The following is a 20109-nucleotide window of genomic DNA, read 5'->3' on the forward strand; positions in this document are numbered from 1 at the left end:
TCCTCCCCACCAGGATCAGCTCCATGGCCCAAACCATCCCCAGGTTCGGGACTTCCACCACTCAACTGCCACCAATGCACCACCCCCAGTGCCCAAAGGTGCAAATCCCAAATTTTCCCTAAAAATCATTTATTATTCCAAGTTTTCCCAGCAAAGTGCCTCACTGGTCCTCCCTGGAAAACCTCTGAGATCCCAGTTTACCCCAAGTTGTTACCCCAACCCAGAGGTGATGCCTTCATCCACTTTGGGAATTGCTTGTTACAGGAGGATGGAGATCTTTGGAACTCCTCCAAGCAGGTCTGGGAAACCAGGAGCCGGCAGCTCCCTATTCCCAGAATTCTTTCTTTCTTTCAAAAGCAAAAAGGTGTAAAAATCTGCTTGTGTCATTAACTCACACACTGGGGTCTAAACCGAGATGGAAAATGCCTTCAACAGGGATCTTTTTCCACTTGGAATTCACTCCTCGGAGCAGAATCGCGGTTCAAAGTGACAAAGCTGTGGTGAAACCCAGGTGGTTTAAATTGAGGCTTTTTTCATCTTAAAACAACAATTTCAGGTGTTGTTTCTGCTTTTCCTTCTCTTCATCTCCACCCTTTCTGCTCCCCTGGAAAACCCTTGGGAAAAACAGGGAAGCAGCTTCATGGAGCATTCCCAAAATGCTGTGAGAGATGACAGCAACTCAACTGAGCGCCACACGAGGAAATGTTTCTCCTCTGATCTTTCAGCAATAAAAATCCTGACTCCATTTCCTGCCACAGTCATTAGGGGACAGATTTTGGGTCTGACGTGAAGATTTTGGGATGAGAAGGGTCACAAATAAAGGAACCCAAATAAAAAAAAGCCCAAACAAACAAAAAAACCAAAACCAAACCAAGCAAGCCCTCCTCCAAAAAGTCCAGTTTGGTTTTCAGGAGATTCCTGTCCCTCAGAAATTCATTAAGGTTGGAAAAGTCCTCCAAGATCATGAAGTGCAACATGGCACTGCCAAGGCCACCACTGCCCCATGGCCCCAAGTGCCACATCCACAGGGATTTGAAATCCCTCCAGGGATGGGGACTCCACCTTGTACCTGTGCCAGGGCTGGACAACCTAATTAGGGAAGAAATTTTCCCAACTGTCCAATCTAAACCTCACAGAATCCCTGAGGCTGGAAAAGAGCTCCAAGGTCACCGAGTCCCAGCTGTGCCCAATGCCCACCTCGTCCCCAGCCCAGAGCACTGAGTGCCACCTCCAGGAATTCCTGGGACACCTCCAGGGATGGGCACTCCAAAGCTCCCTGGGCAGCCCCTGCCAAGGCCTGAGCTCCCTTTCCATGGGGAAATTCCTGCTGCTGCCCACCCTGAGCCTGCCCTGGCCCAGCCTGAGGCCGTTCCCTCTCCTCCTGTCCCTGTTCCCTGCCAGCAGAGCCCGACCCCCCCGGCTGCCCCCTCCTGTCAGGGACTTGTGCAGAGCCACAAGGTCCCCCCTGAGCCTCCTTTGCTCCAGCCTGAGCCCCTTTCCAGCTCCCTCAGGAATTCTCCAGCCCCTTCCCAGCTCCGTTCCCTTCCCTGGACACGCTCCAGCCCCTCCATGTCTTTCTTGTCGTGGATGACCCCAAACTGACCCTAAGATTCAAGGTGGGGCCTCACCAGTGCCAAGTTCAATCTCCAAAGTTTCACCCATCCCTAATTTTTTGCTCCACCAGGCCCACACAACACTCCCAAGGCAGGAAACCCATCCCATGCCCTCCACAGGAACCCAGGCAGGTTTTGGGGGAAGCTTTTCTAGACCAGACTAAACCCACTCCAGTGAAGCTCCCACAAGGCCGGGTTTAAGCGGCTCTGTTCCCACCCTGTCTCTGTGCTCGGTTACATCACCGAGGTTATTGATTCCCTGCAGGTCAATATCAGCCTTTTGCTTCCACTTGTTCCCATTTTTAAAACTCCATGAGAAATAATCCGGAAAAACCCTGCTGTCTTTCTGACAGTGCCAACAGCAGAGGAAGAAAATCCGGGAAAAATCCCTAAATATTGGGAGTAGATAACTCCCAGTTTATGCGCACATCAGACCTTGTTGGTATTTCCAGAATATCCCTGTGAGACTGGAAATGAACCCCAAACACATTTCCAGAAAAACTTTCTGAATGAAAACCCAAATTTCCCAGTGATCCAATCCCTAAATCTCCCAGTTTTCCAAACCCTAAATTTCCCAGTAATCCAAACCCTAAATCTCAATGACTCAAGTCCTAAATCTCCCAGTGATCCACACCGCAGATTTCCCAGTGATCCAAACCCTAAATCTCCCAGAGATCCAAGCCCTAAATCTCCCAGTTTTCCAAACCTTAAATTTCCCAGTGTTCCAAGCCCTAAATCTCAAAGATCTAAACCCTAAATCTCAATGATCCAAGTCCTAAATTTCCCAGGGATCCAAAACTGAAATTTCCCAGTGATCCAAACCCAAAATTTCCCAGGGATCCCAATCAGCTGTGCTGTATTTTCCTCCCACAGGATCCCAATTCCCCCTGATGCTCTCGCTGATCCCAAAACGGGAGTGAGAGTCTGAGCTGCCGCCAGGTTCAGCTGTGGTGACAATGGAAGGAGCTGACATTTGATTTTGCTGGAAAGGTGGGAGAACTGGGAAGGAGGGAGCAGGGAAAAATGGGAAAAGGGTGGGAATCTTGATGAGAGGGATTTGGCAGCTCAGCTGGGGCGGCAGCTTGGAAGGAAAAGCATCGACAGCAAAGGCCGGGCAGGAGGAGCAGCTCCTCACAGATCCTGCAAAAACTCCCTGATTCCTTTAAAAATCAGATATTCCAGATAAAATATTCCTTAGAAAATCAGGAATCAGAGTAACTGGCTGGACAAGGGTTATTTGTTTGGGGTTTTTCCTAAAACCGTCCTTTTCCCTTTCAAATTACAAGGTACTGGTGGTCACATTATTGAATGTGGTGGCACAAAATTCAGGGATCTGAACACATTCCAAAGAGGAGAGCATTCCTTGGTGGGAATTAAATCCATCCATACCATCTTATCCCAGGCATTGGATGCAACTTTTCCATCAGGCAATTCCAAAATATCGGCCTGAGCACATCCTGCCTGCACACTCCAGGTGTTGGAGACAGGACAAGGAACGTGTGGGCTCAGTCAGGATGGAAATTCCGAAGATTTTGACTCGATTTTTCCATGGTTTTTGCTCTCTGTGCACTGATTTTCCCTTTTTTCCAGAGGATGAATTGGCAAAGTCTCCTCCAGGCAGGAAAATGCCTCAAACAATGTTAAAAAACACTGGAAAAGGATCAAATCTCTCCTGCCCTGAGCCTGGCACGGCTTAAAAAGGTTCCAGCAATTCCTTTGTTCCGGGAAAAGGAATTGGAAAGATGTTGGCATCCCACTGGCTGAGATTCCAGCTCATTTCCAATTCCAGGAGAAGAAACACTCAGCAAACTCCATGAATCCCAAATGGCATCATTCATGTCTTGTGGAGCGCTCCTGGCACACCTTCCAAGGACTCCCACAAGTGCCAAGGAACAGAATCTGGGAATGCTTCCCACATTTCAAGAGAATTGCAAAGAGATATTAAGGAAAATTTTAAAAAAGAGCCTGGATCAGCTTGCAGCAAGGAATAAAACCAGGATTAAGGGCTGGGATTAAGGGTTTGGAAAGGCAGGGTGAAGGGAATCAGCACAACGGGAAGCAGCAGTGGGATGCGGTGGTTTCCAAAGGGAAGGGATGAGAGCTAAAAAACAGGGAATGTTTAAACCGGACAAAATCTGAATTCCCCGAGGGACAGGAGGGACAGGAGCCAGGGAATGGCTTCCCAGTGCCAGAGGGCAGGGCTGGATGGGAGATTGGGAATTGGGAATTGCTGGCTGGGAGGGTGGGGAGGGGCTGGGCTGGAATTGCCAGAGCAGCTGGGGCTGCCCCTGGATCCCTGGCAGTGCCCAAGGCCAGGCTGGACATTGGGGCTGGGAGCAGCCTGGGACAGTGGGAGATGTCCCTGCCCATGGCAGGGCTGGGAATGGGATGGGATCTGAAGTTCTCCCAACCCAAACCATTCCATGATTCCACAACAGCTGAAGGCTCTTCCCAACACCACCATTCCAACCCAAACTATTCCAGGATTCCACAGCACTTAAAGGCTCTTCCCAAGTACTCCATTCCAACCTGAACCATTCCAAGATTCTGGAGCAGCTGAAGGCTCTTCCCAACAACACAGCTCCAACCCAAACCACTCCAATTCCCAACATGGGAATGGCTCCTGGATTTTGCAGACTTGAAGGATTATTCATCTTGTGATTTCACTGCCTTTGGCTCTGGTGCAAATTCCCTGGATTTTTTTCCAGAGCACTCTAAGGCTCTTCCCAACAACACCATTCCACCAAGATTCCACAGCAGCTGGAGGCTCTTCCCAACACCATTCCAATCCAAACCATTCCAAGATTCCACAGCACCTGAAGGCTCTTCCCAACACCATTCCAATCCAAACCATTCCAAGATTCCACAGCACCTGAAGGCTCTTCCCAACAACACCATTCCAATCCAAACCATTCCAAGATTCCACAGCACCTGAAGGCTCTTCCCAACACCATTCCAATCCAAACCATTCCAAGATTCCACAGCACCTGAAGGCTCTTCCCAACACCATTCCAACTCATCCATTCCAAGATTCCACAGCACCCGAAGGCTCTTCCCAACAACACCATTCCAATCCAAACCATTCCAAGATTCCACAGCACCTGAAGGCTCTTCCCAACAACACCATTCCAATCCAAACCATTCCAAGATTCCACAGCACCTGAAGGCTCTTCCCAACACCATTCCAATCCAAACCATTCCAAGATTCCAGAGCACCTGAAAGCTCTTCCCAACAACACCATTCCAACCCATCCATTCCAATTCCCATGGCTCCTGGATTTTGCAGACATGAAGGACTATTCCTCATTTATTGTGTTTTCACTTTCTTTGGGTCTGGTGCAAATTCCCTGGATTTTGCCAGAGCTTTCTCCTTAACGATGTATTTACCTAATTAACATAATTGTCTGCAATTATGTAATTAGTGTTCATACATGTAATCATTGGAACATGTAATTAGCCCTAATTACACCATTAAAGCTGCGAGTCAGAAATATCTTTATCGTTTTTGATTGATAGACATATGGGAAAGGGGGGGGAAAAAAATCCCACTCGTTATTTTTATCTCCTTGGATCACGAAATCCGCAGGAGGATTCAGGATTCAGCCCAGAATGGCGCTGGAATTATTTATATAATTTCTATTATTTATCAAAATGATAGCGAGGTTTTCCTTTAGAACAGAAGGAGGAAAACGACTCAAAAAGGAGGAGGAAAATTCAGGAAAGAGGTACCAAGCACAGCAAAATTTTTCTCTGAAGAAATTCAGGTTTATGTGGAAATTTTGAATTTTTCATGTCCAGTATTCCAATATGAAAATTCAGGAAAGAATCACCAAGATTTTACGAGATTTTAATTAAGAATTATCTGGAAAGATTTAATTTTTCATTACTATTACCTGGAAATATTGAATTTTTCATGTCTAATATTCAAATTTAAAAATGCAGGAAAGAGGCACGAAGTGCGGCAAAATTTTTCTGTAAAAAGAAATTCAGAATTATCTGGGAGTATTGAATTTTTCATGTCTAATATTCCATGGATTTTAGGAAGAAAAATAAAAGAGAAAACAGCAGCAGCGAGATTTTTCTGTAAAGAAATTAAAAATTATCTTGAAATACTGAATTTTTCATGTCTAATATTCCAATACAAAAATTCAGGAAAGAGTCACCAAGATTTGCCAAGATTTTAATTAAGAATTATCTGGAAAGATTTAATTTTTCATTAATATTATCTGGAAATATTGAAATTTTCTTGTCTAATATTCCAATATGAAAATTCAGGGGAAAGCCCCCAAGTGCAGCAAGATCTTCCATTAAAAAAATTAAGACTTATGTGGAATTTTCTTTTTTCCAAGTCTAATATTCCAATATGAAAATTAAGGAAAGTGCAGCAAGATTTTTCTGTAAAAAGAAATCAAGATTTGTCTTGAAATATTGAATTTTTAATTCTAATGTTCACTTGATTTTAAGAAGAAAAATAATACCAAAAAAAAAAGAGGAAACAGACCCAAAAAATCCCACAGAAATTCTGATGGAGATGCTGTCGCCTCCTAAAAAGAGATTTGAAAACACCTTGAATTTTGAGCCCCTCTGAGACGACCAGATTTATCAGAAAAGTCAATATTTTAGTTTGATTTTGTTTTATTTCAGTGTCTGTGCTGTGGGACGGCACCAGAACAAACACCTGGAGCAAAATAATTTAATTGGGACAGCAAAAAATTGTTGGTTTTTTTTTTTAAAGTGCTTTGGGCTGGGAAGGCAAATATTTATCCCCTGATGCAATATTTGAATTTATTTCAAGTCCAACTCCTGCTCTTCGAGTTCAGGGTTCTTGATTTGTTTCCTGACGTGAAGATCGGTTTATAAAAAAAAGCCCAAAAAATAAAAATAAATTCAAAATCAAGTGGCTGAGCTGCCCATAAATGTTGGAGGAGTAGAGAGGAAGCCTTAACTTGGGAATAAATCTCAGCTGGGAATATAAATCCTCCTGGATGTGGATTTTCCAGCCTGATAACTCAGTCAGAACATCCAAGTGCTCCGGTGAATGGCAGCAAAACCCACCTGGAGCTTCCCAAGCCTTTCCCAGCTGCCAGAGGAGGAAGGAGAACTCAATCCATGAGAAAATGTTATCCATGGAAATGGCAGCACGGAGATTAAAACATCCCTGAAGGATCCCCAGGGGTCGTTATCCCACCCCAGCAGGAACATCCCGATTTGTTCAAATTCTCCCCGTCAGACACCTTGGATGGACGAGGTTTTGGGAGCAGAATTTCTTCCCTTAAAATTTAAAACTAACAAATTCCAGATCCTTAGGAGTTCAGGGAATCATGGAATGGTTTGGGCTGGGAGGGACATTAAGGATCATCCCATTCCATGGGCAGGGACACCTCCCACTGTCCCAGGCTGCTCCCAGCCCCAATGTCCAGCCTGGCCTTGGGCACTGCCAGGGATCCAGGGGCAGCCCCAGCTGCTCTGGCAATTCCAGCCCAGCCCCTCCCCACCCTCCCAGCCAGCAATTCCCAATTCCCAATCTCCCATCCAGCCCTGCCCTCTGGCACTGGGAAGCCATTCCCTGGCTCCTGTCCCTCCATCCCTTGTCCCCAGTCCCTCTCCAGCTCTCCTGGAGCCCCTTCAGGCCCTGCAAGGGGCTCAGAGCTCTCCCTGGATCCTTCCCTTCTCCAGGTGAACATTCCCAGCTCTCCCAGCCTGGCTCCAGAGCAGAGGGGTTCCAGCTCTGGGAGCAGCTCCATGGATTCCTCTGGATCACTCCAGCAGCTCCATATCCTCCTGGATGCTGGACCCAGAGCAGGAATCAGCTCTGCGGGTGGGATTTCATGTACAACCTGCGTTCCACTCCATCCACAACAATGGGAACGATCCCTGATTATCCTCCAGAAAAAGCCTCTCAAGAGTTTCCTTGGAAGATCTCATTCCAAAGGCACCAGAGCTTCTCCTCCAGCCCCGGCTGATCTGCATCAGCTGCTGGTTTCCCTGGTTACCAAATTATCCAGTTACTCATCAAATCCATTCCTTTTCTCCAAGACCTCCCAGCTCCAGCCCTTGTTCCAGATCCACCCCCACCCCTGCGCCGGGAGACCGGAGAGTTCCGTGCTCATGGAAAAGCAGCTCCTGGTACATTATCCCAGAGCCGCTGCTCCGGCCTTTCCAGAGCCTGTCAGAAGCAGGGGAATAAAAGCTGACAGCACAAAGAGGAAAACAAAAGACTGCAGAGCTTTGGGAGGCGAGAAAAAAGATGGAAAATATTCAGAGGACAAGTCCATTTTTTGGTAAAACGGGAATTTTTTCCTGTTTTCCTTACAATAATAGGAGAGTCCTGCTCTGTGGGCACTGGAAATTTTCCATATGGGACTTCTGGCAGATTTCAGCTGCCCAAAGTCACCATGAAACTGCTCTGGAGCCACTCCCCGACCTGGATGTCATTCCCAGCTCCATAAGATTCCCTCCAGGCTCATCCCAATTATTGCTGAGGCTTTAACAAGCCTGGGCTCGATATTCCCGACTGAGGGAGTGGGATTGAATCCCAAACTTCCCTTCCCTGCTGCTGCTTTTTTTCTGGGTTTAACCTGACCTCTTCCCCTCAGCACTTCCCAGCCCTTTTTAGGAACCTGCTAACACATTCCTTGTGGAGAGACCGCAGCCACCTGGAAACAGGAAATCTGGCAGGAATGGCTCCAATTATTCAGGATAAAACAGCTTAAGGGGTTTAATTCCTTTTATCAGCTTACAAACCATTGGAATCCTGGAATGATTTGGGTTGGAAGGGATATTAAATCTCATCCTAAAGGCAGGGATATCCTCCACTATCCCATGTTGCTCCAAGTGCTCTCCAACCTGGCCTTGGACACTTCCAGGGATCCAGGGGAAGCCACAGCTGCTCTGGCAATTCCAGCCCAGCCCCTCCCCACCCTCCCAGTCAGGAATTCGTTCCCAATATCCCACCTGCCCCTATTCCCTGTCAGTTTAAAGCCATTCCCCATTATCCCATCTCTCATAAACTCCTTGGAAAGCACCGAGATCGTCCCATGAACAGACCCAGGTAACTGTGGCAGGTTGGAAAAAACCCTTAATTATTTCAAATGCATCCCCCTAATTACTCCCTGTGATTAGCGGAGCCTCCTCCAGTGCTGCAGAACAGGATCCTGCCTTCCCCTTATTAATTCCTGGAAAGGAAAAAAATTCCCATTCCCCGGCTCTCCATCCATTCAAACAGAAAAAGCAGCATTCCCATAAAACCCAAAAAACCCACAACAAAAAGCCCCCACGCTCTGTTCTCTTTGATCAGCTGCGAGTGAGACACAAAAGGCTCCTTTGAGGCAAAGTGGGTGGGTTTTGATTTTAATTGATAAGAATCCTTATCAAGTGCTGATGCAGCCGAGGGAAGGGGGGTGTGGGGTCTCTCACACAGGAGCAGCTGTTTTCCCACCCCAGTCCGCGGCTCCTCGGAGCAGTAATTGGAGCCTTGTTAGGAAAATTGATGCTGATTCCATCTGACACTCCTCAGTTCACGGGAAGACTTTACAAATGTTCACTGAGCACCTGACAAAATCCAGCCTGACTCATGACTAAATTAGCCTGGATTTTATGCTGGAAAAAACCCCTTCCTGAATGTTTGACTGGATAAAGCTCCCATTTAGCAAGGAAAAATGTTTCCATCCTGCTCCAGCACAAAAAGAAATCTGTGATTAAGCTTTACATGACGTTTGTGCTGCTCTGAGGAGTTTATTTGATGTTTTCTCCCTCGAGTGCAGCACCTGAATTCACACCTCGGCAGAGCTCTGCACAGCCAGGCAGGGCTCGCTCTGAAATGTGCCAAAAATCCGGGACAGGAATCACACAGTCCACAGGGAGGGACAGCATGGAGTAAGAAACTCCGGGAGCGGCACCAGAATCTTTGGGAATGAGCCACCGGTGCCTCTGAGCACGTCCTGGGCTCTAATCCTGGGTGTCAGCACTGCGTTGTGTGAGGAACTGAAGTTAAACTCCACACACACTCTGGGACTCACCAACATTCATTCCAGTGGATCGGCTCGTTCCATCCATCTATTTGGAACAGGGAAAAATCAGGAGAAAAAAATCAGGGAAAAAATCCTGATCAGGAATGGTCTTAGAATCCCAGAATGGTTTGGGTTGGAAGTGATCTTAAATCCCATCCCATTCTACTCCCTGCCATGGGCAGGGACACCTTCCACCATCCCAGGTTTTCCAAATCTCATCCAACCTGGCCTTGGGTTTCTCCAGGTTTTTTTATTTCTTTTCCTACTGTCGTTTCTAAAGGAAAATCTTAAAAGTCCAAGGAAAAGCTGCTGCTGATTTGGGCTCTGCTGGGCTGGAGTGACATTCCCAGTCTCTCAGAACCTTGGCTTTTCCCTGGCAAGGATGGATGTTCCTGTTCCAAAGGTGCCCAGATTTCCCCAACCCATTGATTTTCCTTATGGATCCTCCCTAATGTGAAAACTTTCCTCCCTTCTGCTTCCCTGGAGAGACTCTGCCTTGGTTTGGGAACCCAGACATCCCATCGTACAGGAAAGTCTGGGTCATGTCTCAACAGAGGCCTCCTCATCCCACCTAATCCTTCCCATTAAAACCGTGGAGTTGTTAAGGTTGGAAAAGCCCTCCAAGATCATCAGGTCCAAGAGAAGGATCCAGGGAGAGCTCCGAGCCCCTTGCAGGGCCTAACAGGGCTCCAGGAGAGCTGGAGAGGGACTGGGGACAAGGGATGGAGGGACAGGACGCTGGGAATGGCTTTAAGGTGAAGGAAGGTAGATTTAAATGGAATATTGGGAAGGAATTGCTGGCTGGGAGGGTGGCAGGGGCTGGGCTGGAATTGCCAGAGCAGCTGGGGCTGCCCCTGGATCCCTGGCAGTGCCCAAGGCCAGGCTGGACATTGGGGCTGGGAGCAGCCTGGGACAGTGGGAGGTGTCCCTGCCCATCGAAGGGCTGGCACTGGATGGGCTTTAAGTTCCTTCCCATCCAAACCATTCCAGGATTCCAGGAATTCCGTATTTCTGCATATATACATTTATATATAGATATGAGATTCAAGGTCTCTCCCGACCCCAACCACTCCCTGCTCTGTGTCCCTTAGGTCACTCCCTTTGACCACCCCAATTCCCAGCAGGAAGGATGTGTTTTTTCAGGCCCACATTCCCCCTGGAGCAACATTTCTTCTGGCTCTGCTCTGGGCTCATAATCCCAGGAATCTCCAAGGGGTGCAGGTCCTGCTGCCTCAGTAGCATCAGCACAGCACCCAACTCCTACAAGTGGGAAGAAAACACAACCAAACAGAGGCAGGGAGAAATTCCAGGGCTCCTAAAAGCAGATCCTCCCCTGCTTTACTTCCCAGGAGAACCACAGATCCACCACGCTCTTCACACCCCACCGGCACCGAGTGCACGCCTGGATTTTTCTGGGAGAAAGGGATGTGGCCTGATAGCAGTGCCTGGGAGAAGGGTGGCGGGAGGATGTGAGGAGGAGGTGGAATCTCGTTAAGATGTGTTGCAACCTCAAAATAGGATAAATCCCGGAGTGTGCAGCTTCCAGATGGTTGGGATGACGTGTGGCACTGGCAGCTGCTGCTTCCCAACCCTCGGGAAGGGACAGGGGACAAGGGTGGGGAGGCAGCACCTGGAAGAGGGAGGGACACGATGGGAGGGACAGAGGCCACCCTGCAGCACAGTGAGGGACTGGGGGAGGACTTGGGAACTGCCGTCCATCAACTCCGCACGTTTTGCTGCTTGGAATGTGCCATTCCCACACGGATAATGTCACCCGAGGTGGGACAGCGCTTTGAGGAGAAACACTGGAAAAGTCACGCCCAGAGGAAAGAAATCCCCAAGGAAGGGGAGGTTGTATTGGCAAACAAGGGCTTTATAAACTTATGGAATCATTGAGGTTGGAAAAGCCATCCAAGATCAAGTCCAACCATTCCCAGCACTTCCAGGGTCACCCCATATCCCCACGTGCCACATCCACATGGATTTTAAATCCCCCAGGGACAGGGACTCCACCACTGCCCCAGGGGAACCTTCTCCAAGAAGAAATTTCCCATCATGTCCAACCTGAACCTCCCTTGGCACAACTTGAGGCCATTTCCCATTGTTACTTGGGGAAAAAAAAAGCCTGGATACAACCTCCTGTCAGGAATTTCTCATTCATCCTTCAGTGGAAAACCAGGAGTACAAAATCCCAGCCAATCCTGGCTCGTCAGATGCTTCTCCCTCTGCTCCCCATGATCCAAATGTCCAAAAATGTCATTCCTCACTTTGGAAAGTCACAGTCTTTGCTTCCAATGGCTGGACCTGCCAGCACAGGTGAGAATTCCCAAGGAAAATCAGGAAAAGCTACATCCCTACAGGACTGGGCAGGAGATGGTCACCAGTGTGGATAAAATGTCACCTCTTAGCTACTCAAACCAGCAAATCCCACATTTTGTCCAGGGATAAGTGACCTTTGGATATCCTGGCACATCCCTTGTGGAGCTGGAGAGCGGGCACAGCCCAACCCCTGGATCCTGGATAAAATCTGGGAAAAGGACAGATCCCCAGGTTGATCCTGCTCCAAACTTTGCAGGATTTTATCCAAAAAACCTCTCCTGAGAGCAGCAATTTGTGGAAAGAAGGGGCTGCATTCACCTCACCTGAACGGGGATAAAGCATTGGAAAAACTCCATCCAGGAAAATTTATTTCCATGGCAACTAATGGTGCATTCCAAAGCTGGGAAATCGGGAATAACAAATAATAATCACATGGAACATATCAAAACCATTCCATGGATAACAAGCAGACATTCGAGGAAGTTTTGGGATGTTCAGAGTTTTATATTTAATTAGGAGTGAGGGAAATTTTTTGGGATTAATAGTGGAATTATTTGTAATTCTCCTTCCTTCCAAAAATTCCCACATCCTTATGTTTTTCATCCCAAAAAACTCAAGACTCCAAGATAATTTAGAGTAGAAATTCCAGAAAATTTCCAGCAGTTTTCAATTGGAAAGTGCAACAATCACTCTGAACAAAGGAATTTCCCTGCCTGGAAATAAACCCAGGGAAAATTTTGCGGCACGTGGTGGGAAAGGCAGCAAAGAGAGCTGAAAAAAATGGGAGGATTTGATAAATCTGAAGATTCGTATTCAAAGGGAGCTCCCCCAGAGTGGAGTCACTGCAAGGGTGACTTGGAGCAGATCAGAGACATTCCCAAGCCATCAGATCCCAAAAAACAACATCCATTGATCCCAAAGTTAAAAGAATTAGTGCTGGAAAGACAAAAAGGGATAAATGTGCACTTCGGTAAAGCAGGAAGGAGGAGTGACAGGAGAGAGGGGGAAAAAATGGAAAATATTCACGGATTTCTCCTCCCAGGCCCGTCACGGGCAGCCTCGAATCCCACAGATTAGAAATCCGTGGGAATGTTCGAAGCTTGGAGTGGCAAATATCCCTGCCCATGGCAGGAGGTGTCACTGTTTGATCTTTAAGCTCCTTTCCAACCCAAACCATTCCATGATTCTGTGATTTTACAGATTCCCAATCCAGCGTTGTTTAATTATTCCAGCATTTAAACCAAAAGGAGTTTCCATGCCAAGAATATTGGAAAATTTGAGGAACGTGGAAGAGTAAAAGCATTCTTGGAATGCACGGTTCCATATTTTATGAGCTCACTTCCCAGCATCTGATCAAACAGCAGCTGGAAAACAATTTCCGTGCAATTTTCCACCCAAATCTGAGAGCATCCTGTGGAAAAATCAGGAAAAAATTGGAATACTGGGAAAAACCAGCCCTAAACCAGCACAGAATAAACTTCCACTACTTTGGCTTTAAATCTTCTCCTTAAATTGGAAACAATCACAGAATAAACAGGAGAGAAGCAGCAAATCCCTCCTTCCTGGAGGAGCTCACCATCCCAGAGAATTCCCTTCTCCCAGCTCCTGCCTGTCCTTTGTACTTCCAACAGCAAAGGGTTTCATTCATCACCTCGGGAAGAAAATCCCTGGTGATTATCCTAATTAAAAATAATTGATTAATGAGGTGCCCTGGCCCAAGGGGTTGGGATGGGGATACACCAAGGATGTGCAGCACGAGCTGCCAACACTCTTGAGCTTGACAAAATTGGGTCAGACCTGGAAAAAGCTGGTTTATTTCAAGTTTTAATTCTGTTTTATCCAGCTTCAACGCCAGGGCTTCCATGACATCCCAGATCCAGGTGCACAGGGAGACCTTCCCGAACTCCTGGGTGTTCACTCTTCCAGCCTTCCAGCTGGATTTTGAGGACTAAAACCCCTGGGATGAGAAGATCCCAGATAACAGGACAACTTTAGGGGTTTTTATCCAGCAATTGTCATCCTCATATTTGTTTCCCTCTCTTTTACCAACCTCCATAGATCCAAAACACCCCAGGACCTTAAAGCACAATATTGCTGATTTTAACACCAGATATTCCAAAAAAACCTCAACTTTCCTGCTGTAGATGTTCCTCTGGACCACCCAACATCCACTCAACAGCCAGGATGGATCCTCCCACCTGGATCCCATTGGATCTTGCCCAGCCCCCACACTCTTCGATGAAGGTGAACCCGACTCACAGAGGGTCTGAGGGGGAAAAGGTGTGGTGGGGACAGCCGGGGTGGGCAGGGACTCACCTGTGGCCGGGGGTGGCCGGTGACCAGGCAGGTGAGCTCCAGGGTCTCTCCCTCGCGGATGGTGTAGACCCTCTCAGAGTAGCGCTCCTCCTCGATGTTGCAGGCCAGGCCCGAGTGCACGATCCGCACCGTGGGGGGGGCTGCAAGGGTAGGAGAGAAATGGGATCAGAATCACACGGATCATGGAATTACGGGTAGTCAGAGTTGGAAAAAACCACAAGGATCAAGTTCAAGTCTTAAGGGAATCAAACTTAAGCTTGGTGTTGTCAACTCCACGATCCAACCAACTGAACCCATCCCAGACCACTCCAATCCTGGGGCTGGCCATGAGCTGGGGGGGCTGCAAGGCCAGCAGAGAAATGGGATGAGAACCACACGGATCATGGGATCACAGGATAGTCAGAGTTGGAAGAAACCCACAAAGATCAAGGCCAACTCCTGAGGGAATCAAACCCAACCTTGACATTCTCAACCCCGTGATCCAACAAACCAAGCCCATCCCAGACCACTCCACTCCTGGGGCTGGCCCTCAGTGAGAGGGGCTGCAAGGCCAGCAGAGAAATGAGATGAGAATCACACAGCTCATGGAATTACGGGATGTTCCGAGTTGGAAAAAACCCATCAGCATCAAGCCCAACTATTCAGTGAATCAAATGCAACCTCAGCGTTCTCAGCTCCAGGATCCAACCAACTGAGCCCATCTCAGACCACTCCACCCCTGGGGCTGGCCCTGGATGGGAGGGGCTGCGAGGCCAGCAGAGAAATGGGATGAGAACCACCTGGATCATGGGATCACAGGATAGTCAGAATTGGAAGGAACCCACAAGGATCGAGTCCAGCTCTTCAGGGAATTGACCCCATGACTTTGGCGTTCTCAGCTCCATGATCCAACCAACCGAGCCCATCCCAGGCCACCCCACCCCTGGAAGCAGCACTGAGTATCTCCCCCCCACAGATCCTCTTTGTTTACTCAGCACATACTCAGCACCACAAGAGATTTCCACGGTTTTAATTAATCCCTGGCAATTCCCTGAACAAAACCTTCACCACTCCAATTTTTTTCGTTTTCATTTCCAAAATGAACTCGGCGTTATTGTTTTTATTCTATATCTTCCTAAATGCATTATCGCACCTGTTATGCAAATGAAAAGACTTAATTAAAGCAGGGAAATTAAGCAGGAGAAACAGTGGCACTGATGCTGCTGCTTCCTTTCCAAATCCTGTTGCTGTCGGTGGGATCGGGGTTTGGAGCAGGAGTTAAGTTCAGGCAAAACCTTACTTTAATTTCCTTGTAGGTACAACCTGTAGTACAGGAATTACTCAGCCTTACACGTTGTAAGTGTAAGGAAACCACGAGATTCCTGTTATTACACCTGCATAAATCCCAGCTCCGCTTCCACAAGTCTCCAAAGCACATTCCCGGCTCCACGATTTCACTTCTGAACCGTGAAATTCACAGCTATGACAATTTCCAGGGAGTGGATCGATAGGAGAAGGAAACTCATTTACAGTCCCAAATAAAATCACAGAAACTAAATACCACAAGGGATAAAATGGAATTCTGTGGGATTTTAACACCTGGAATGCCATCATTTCTGTTCATCCATGTGATGCCATCGAGCTCCCAGCCCCATTCCCCATGGAAGAGCCCCAAAACTTCTCCCCAAGTCCCTTGCAACAGCTGGATCCCTTTCCTAAGGCTACTTTTCCAGGTCTCTGTGCTGCACATCACATCAATCCTGGTTCTCTGATCATTCTGCAATTCCTCTGCTAAGATCCACATGGTATTCCCTGGATGCGGGGCTCTGGCATCCCGGCAGACCCCCCCTCACCATGGCATTCCTGGTCCAACCCACACACAGCTCCCAGTGGACACAGCCATGGGATCCTGATCCAGATGCCTGGGATTTGGATCAAACCTGCCAATACTTCCGATTTCTAAGCCTGGCTCTCCACAGCCTGGAAAAAATGAGGCTGGAGCCAAAGAGGCAGAAGAGGCAGAGGAGGAGCAGGGAATGGATGTTTCCTCCATAGAAACACGGGATGGTTTGGGTTGGAAGGACCTTCAATCCCATCTCATTCCAACCCAGTGCATTCCATTATCCCAGGTGGCTCCAAGCCCTGTCCAACCTGGTCTTGGACATTTCCAGGGATCCTGGGGCAGCCACAGCTTCTCTGGGAACTCAATTCCAGGGCCTCCCCACCCTCCCAGCCAGGAATTCTTGCCCAAAATCCTATCCAACACCATACTCCGTTTGAAGCCATCATTCCAGCATAGCCTCCAGCAAGCTCTGCTTTTCCAGCCACCACATCCTGAGTTCCAAAGTCCCAAGAGCTTTCCCTCTCCACTCTTTTCCAGAAGGTTCAGCAAAGACCAATCCCTGCTCCAGGTAGTTTTGTGAGCCAAAAGTGCTCCCAAGTTTCAGTTATTCCAAGTCCAATGCAATGATCGAATAAAGCTGCTTGGAACAACCTGGGATAGGGGAAGGTGTCCCTGCCCATGGCAGGGGTGGAACTGGATGGGGTTTAAGATCCCTTCCAATCCAAACCATTCCAGGATTCCATGATTCCCTAGTCCCATAGATGCAGGAGGCTCTTTCCATGAAACTCCTGTCACTCCTGGAAGGACAGGAATGTCCTTGGTTAGGAGTCGGGGCCATGTGTCCCCTCTGACCTGGAAAGAATCCGTTAATTCCTGTTATGATTATTTTTCCAAGTGGAACAGCAGCACTAATACTCGGTGTGCTGGCTTTTCCCTGGAATTCCTAGGAATGCTGCTCCTCCTCCACACTCCTCACGAGTTCAACATCCTAAGGACATGGAATGCGCTCCTTGTTCTGCCATGTCCGGTCACTGACAGGGCTCTGAGCCACCACTGGGACTTCCATCATCTCCCACACCGCCAATTCCAAAACACGGGAATGCTGAAGCAGAACCACGGAGCAGAAAGGTAAGAGAGGGTTCAGCACAGCTCATCAAACTCGGGATCAAATTAGAGGAGTCAGCAACATTATTCCAACATCCTTTTCAATCCATATTCCATTAATATTACATTTTTATTCACGTTATATTCATCTAACTCCCTCCAAATCACAGCTGAAGTGTCCTTCGTTTCAGCGCCTGTGCCACTCTCCTGTAGCCATTAAATCTGGGAAGGAACAGGAAAGGAAAAATGCCCCCCTGGGTGTTATCATCTCCAAGGAAAACACGGCTTTAAGAGGAGATCAAACCAATCACGGGAAATGACAAATTTTTCTTCCTTTAAGTGAAAAGTCTTATGGTTCAGAAGACATCCCGTAATTGTGAAACGTCACCTCCCTCTTTCCTACAGGAATATTCATTCCAGCCCCTTCTGAAAGCTGCTTCCAGGGATTTCATCCATTAAAATAATATAAACCTAGCATTGATTTTGTTTGTGACATTTGAGGAGGATTTGGCTGGTGATTACACACGGAAAACGCTGCGCGGATCCATCCCGGCACCATTCCCAGCAAGGCACAACCTGGAGCAAGGAAAGGTTGTCCAAGGAAAAGACAAACCAACAAATCCAAGCACAACCCCCTCGTTCTGCTGGAAGAGTTGTGTGGCCCCACAAGATTCCCTCTTCCCATGAAAAATGGTACCAGTTTCCCCTTTCCCTGTCCCCTTACAAAGGTCGTCCTTCTTGGCTGCTCTTTTCCACCAATTCCAAGGTTTAGATGGGATATTGGGAAGTAATTCCTGGCTGGGAAGCTGGAGGGGCTCTGGAATGGATTTCCCAGAGAAGCTGTGGCTGCCCCTGGATCCCTGGAAGTGTCCAAGATCAGGTTGGAGCGACCTGGGATAGGGAAGGTGTGGATTCCAGTGGTGGAACTGGGTGGGCTTTTAAGGTTCCTTCCATCCCAAATCATTCTGGGATTCAATTCCATCCCAAACCATTCTGGGATTCGATTCCATGATCCCTTGGCACAGCTCCTTCCTGGTTAAAAGTTCCACTCCCACACACAGAGATTTGGTCAAGTCCTTGTTGGAAACCAGTTCTTAGGGAATTAAGCTCTGACCGACATCAGAACTCAGATCCTGGAATGAATTCCCTTAATCTGAGCAGTTCTAAGATCTTCCTGATTTGTGGAATGTGTAGGATTCCTTAAAGCCTATTTAAAAATACATTTTTTGGGAATTTTTGGAGACATTTTTGGGAAATAGGAGATCCGTAATGGACCAGCTGGAAAATGCAGGATGGATTTGCCATGAATCCAGTCCTTCTCCCCTCCTGCAGCCATGAGCTTTCTCCCTGCTCCACATTCTGCATCAGGACCTTTTTCCATGGAAAATTAATTAGCAGGAGTGAAGCCCCCAGTGAATTTCGTGCAGCTCTGCAGCAGAAAAAGGATGAAATAATGGGGTTTTCTGAGGAAAGAGGAGATTTAAAGTCATTGCAGACGTTTGCTACTCTCAGAATTCACTTTTCCCATATTATTCCAGCTCTTAATTCTCCTAAACTGCAAATGGAATGACCAGGAATCTCCGAGGTATTGCCATGGGAATGCACTGCCCTCATCAAGGCAGAATTTGGAGCACTTTACTGCAGCTAATTTGGGATTTGGGGCTATTTTTGCAGCTGGAGGTGAGGCTCAGTCCACAAATAAATGCATTATTGAAACAGCTTTTCTTTATTTCTTCTCTAAGTGGATTTTTCTTTGGGGAAAGTCAAATGTTACCCAAATAGCTTTTATTAAATAAATATTCCACTTATGGAGAAATCCTTCATTTTGGCTGAGACAAAGTTCCAAGTGCCTGAGAGAGGAAACTTCCAGGTGTGACGCTGACCTGATTTAAAACCAGTCGTGCCATTCCTGGATCATTCCTAAATATTTCCCACTTGACACCCATGGGAATATTTGTTGTGCACCTTCCTCTGAGCTGATCCCGAGCCAAACTTTCCCATCAAACAGGACAAAGTCACCTTTTATCCCATTTGGGGCTGATTTTGCCGCGTTGCTCAGTATTCCTGCCTATCCCGGTGTTTGTGGAGCTTGGGAAGGCTCCGTGATTGAGGGCACTGCCATCCCAACGCTACCAGATAACCAAATCCCACTGCTGCTTCCCAACACTGCTGCCACAAAATTAGGCCTGACCTAATTTTGACATTACAAAGCTTATCTGTGGTGGATCTGTTGAGCTAGGGCTGCCCTAATGCTGTTTTTTCCAGGAACAGATGGATTTATGGCTTTTTTCCACCCTTTACAACTCCTCGCACTGCCGGGTATTGTTCCTGCTGCTGGGCAGGTGTTAAAAACTGCTGGAGTTCGGAGAGGGATCAGGAAAAGGCCAGGAGATCTCCTCAGACATGGATTTGGGCTGAGATCCTAAAATCATGGAATGGTTCTGGAAGGAACCTTGAAGATCATCCCTTTCCCATCCCTTTTCCATGGCAGGGACACCTCCCACTGTGCCAGGCTGCTCCCAGCCCCAATGTCCAGCCTGGCCTTGGGCACTGCCAGGGATCCAGGGGCAGCCCCAGCTGCTCTGGCAATTCCAGCCCAGCCCCTGCCCACCCTCCCAACCAGCAATTCCCAATTCCCAATCTCCCATCCAGCCCTGCCCTCTGGCACTGGGAAGCCATTCCCTGGCTCCTGTCCCTCCATCCCTTTTCCAAACCCCTCCCCAGCTGATTTCCTTTGGAAGCACTGGGATCCTTCTCCTCCATGCCTGGAAAATCAAGTTTCCCACTCAAACTGGGGCTGTCGCACCCTTCAGTTCACTGCAGGAGCACAAATACAGAATATCCCTTGCAAAACCTCATTTAAAGGGAATTTTCTAGGAAATTCAGAGAGGGAAATAATTCCTAAAAAGCCCAGGAACTTGGTTTC

General features: G+C 47.8%; 1 protein-coding gene across 1 annotated transcript in view; it reads right to left on the minus strand.

The window, feature by feature from the left end:
- MDGA2 (MAM domain containing glycosylphosphatidylinositol anchor 2) overlaps window positions 1-20109 on the minus strand; it is a 194607-nt gene that overhangs the window by 114924 nt on the left and 59574 nt on the right. Inside the window, exon 2 of the mRNA XM_039552148.1 lies at window positions 14258-14397. Within this exon, the coding sequence (XP_039408082.1) occupies window positions 14258-14397 (140 nt within the window). The remainder of the gene's footprint in view (window positions 1-14257; window positions 14398-20109) is intronic.

This window comes from Corvus cornix, chromosome 5 (genome assembly GCF_000738735.6).
Source record: "Corvus cornix cornix isolate S_Up_H32 chromosome 5, ASM73873v5, whole genome shotgun sequence".
Lineage (NCBI taxonomy): Eukaryota > Metazoa > Chordata > Aves > Passeriformes > Corvidae > Corvus > Corvus cornix.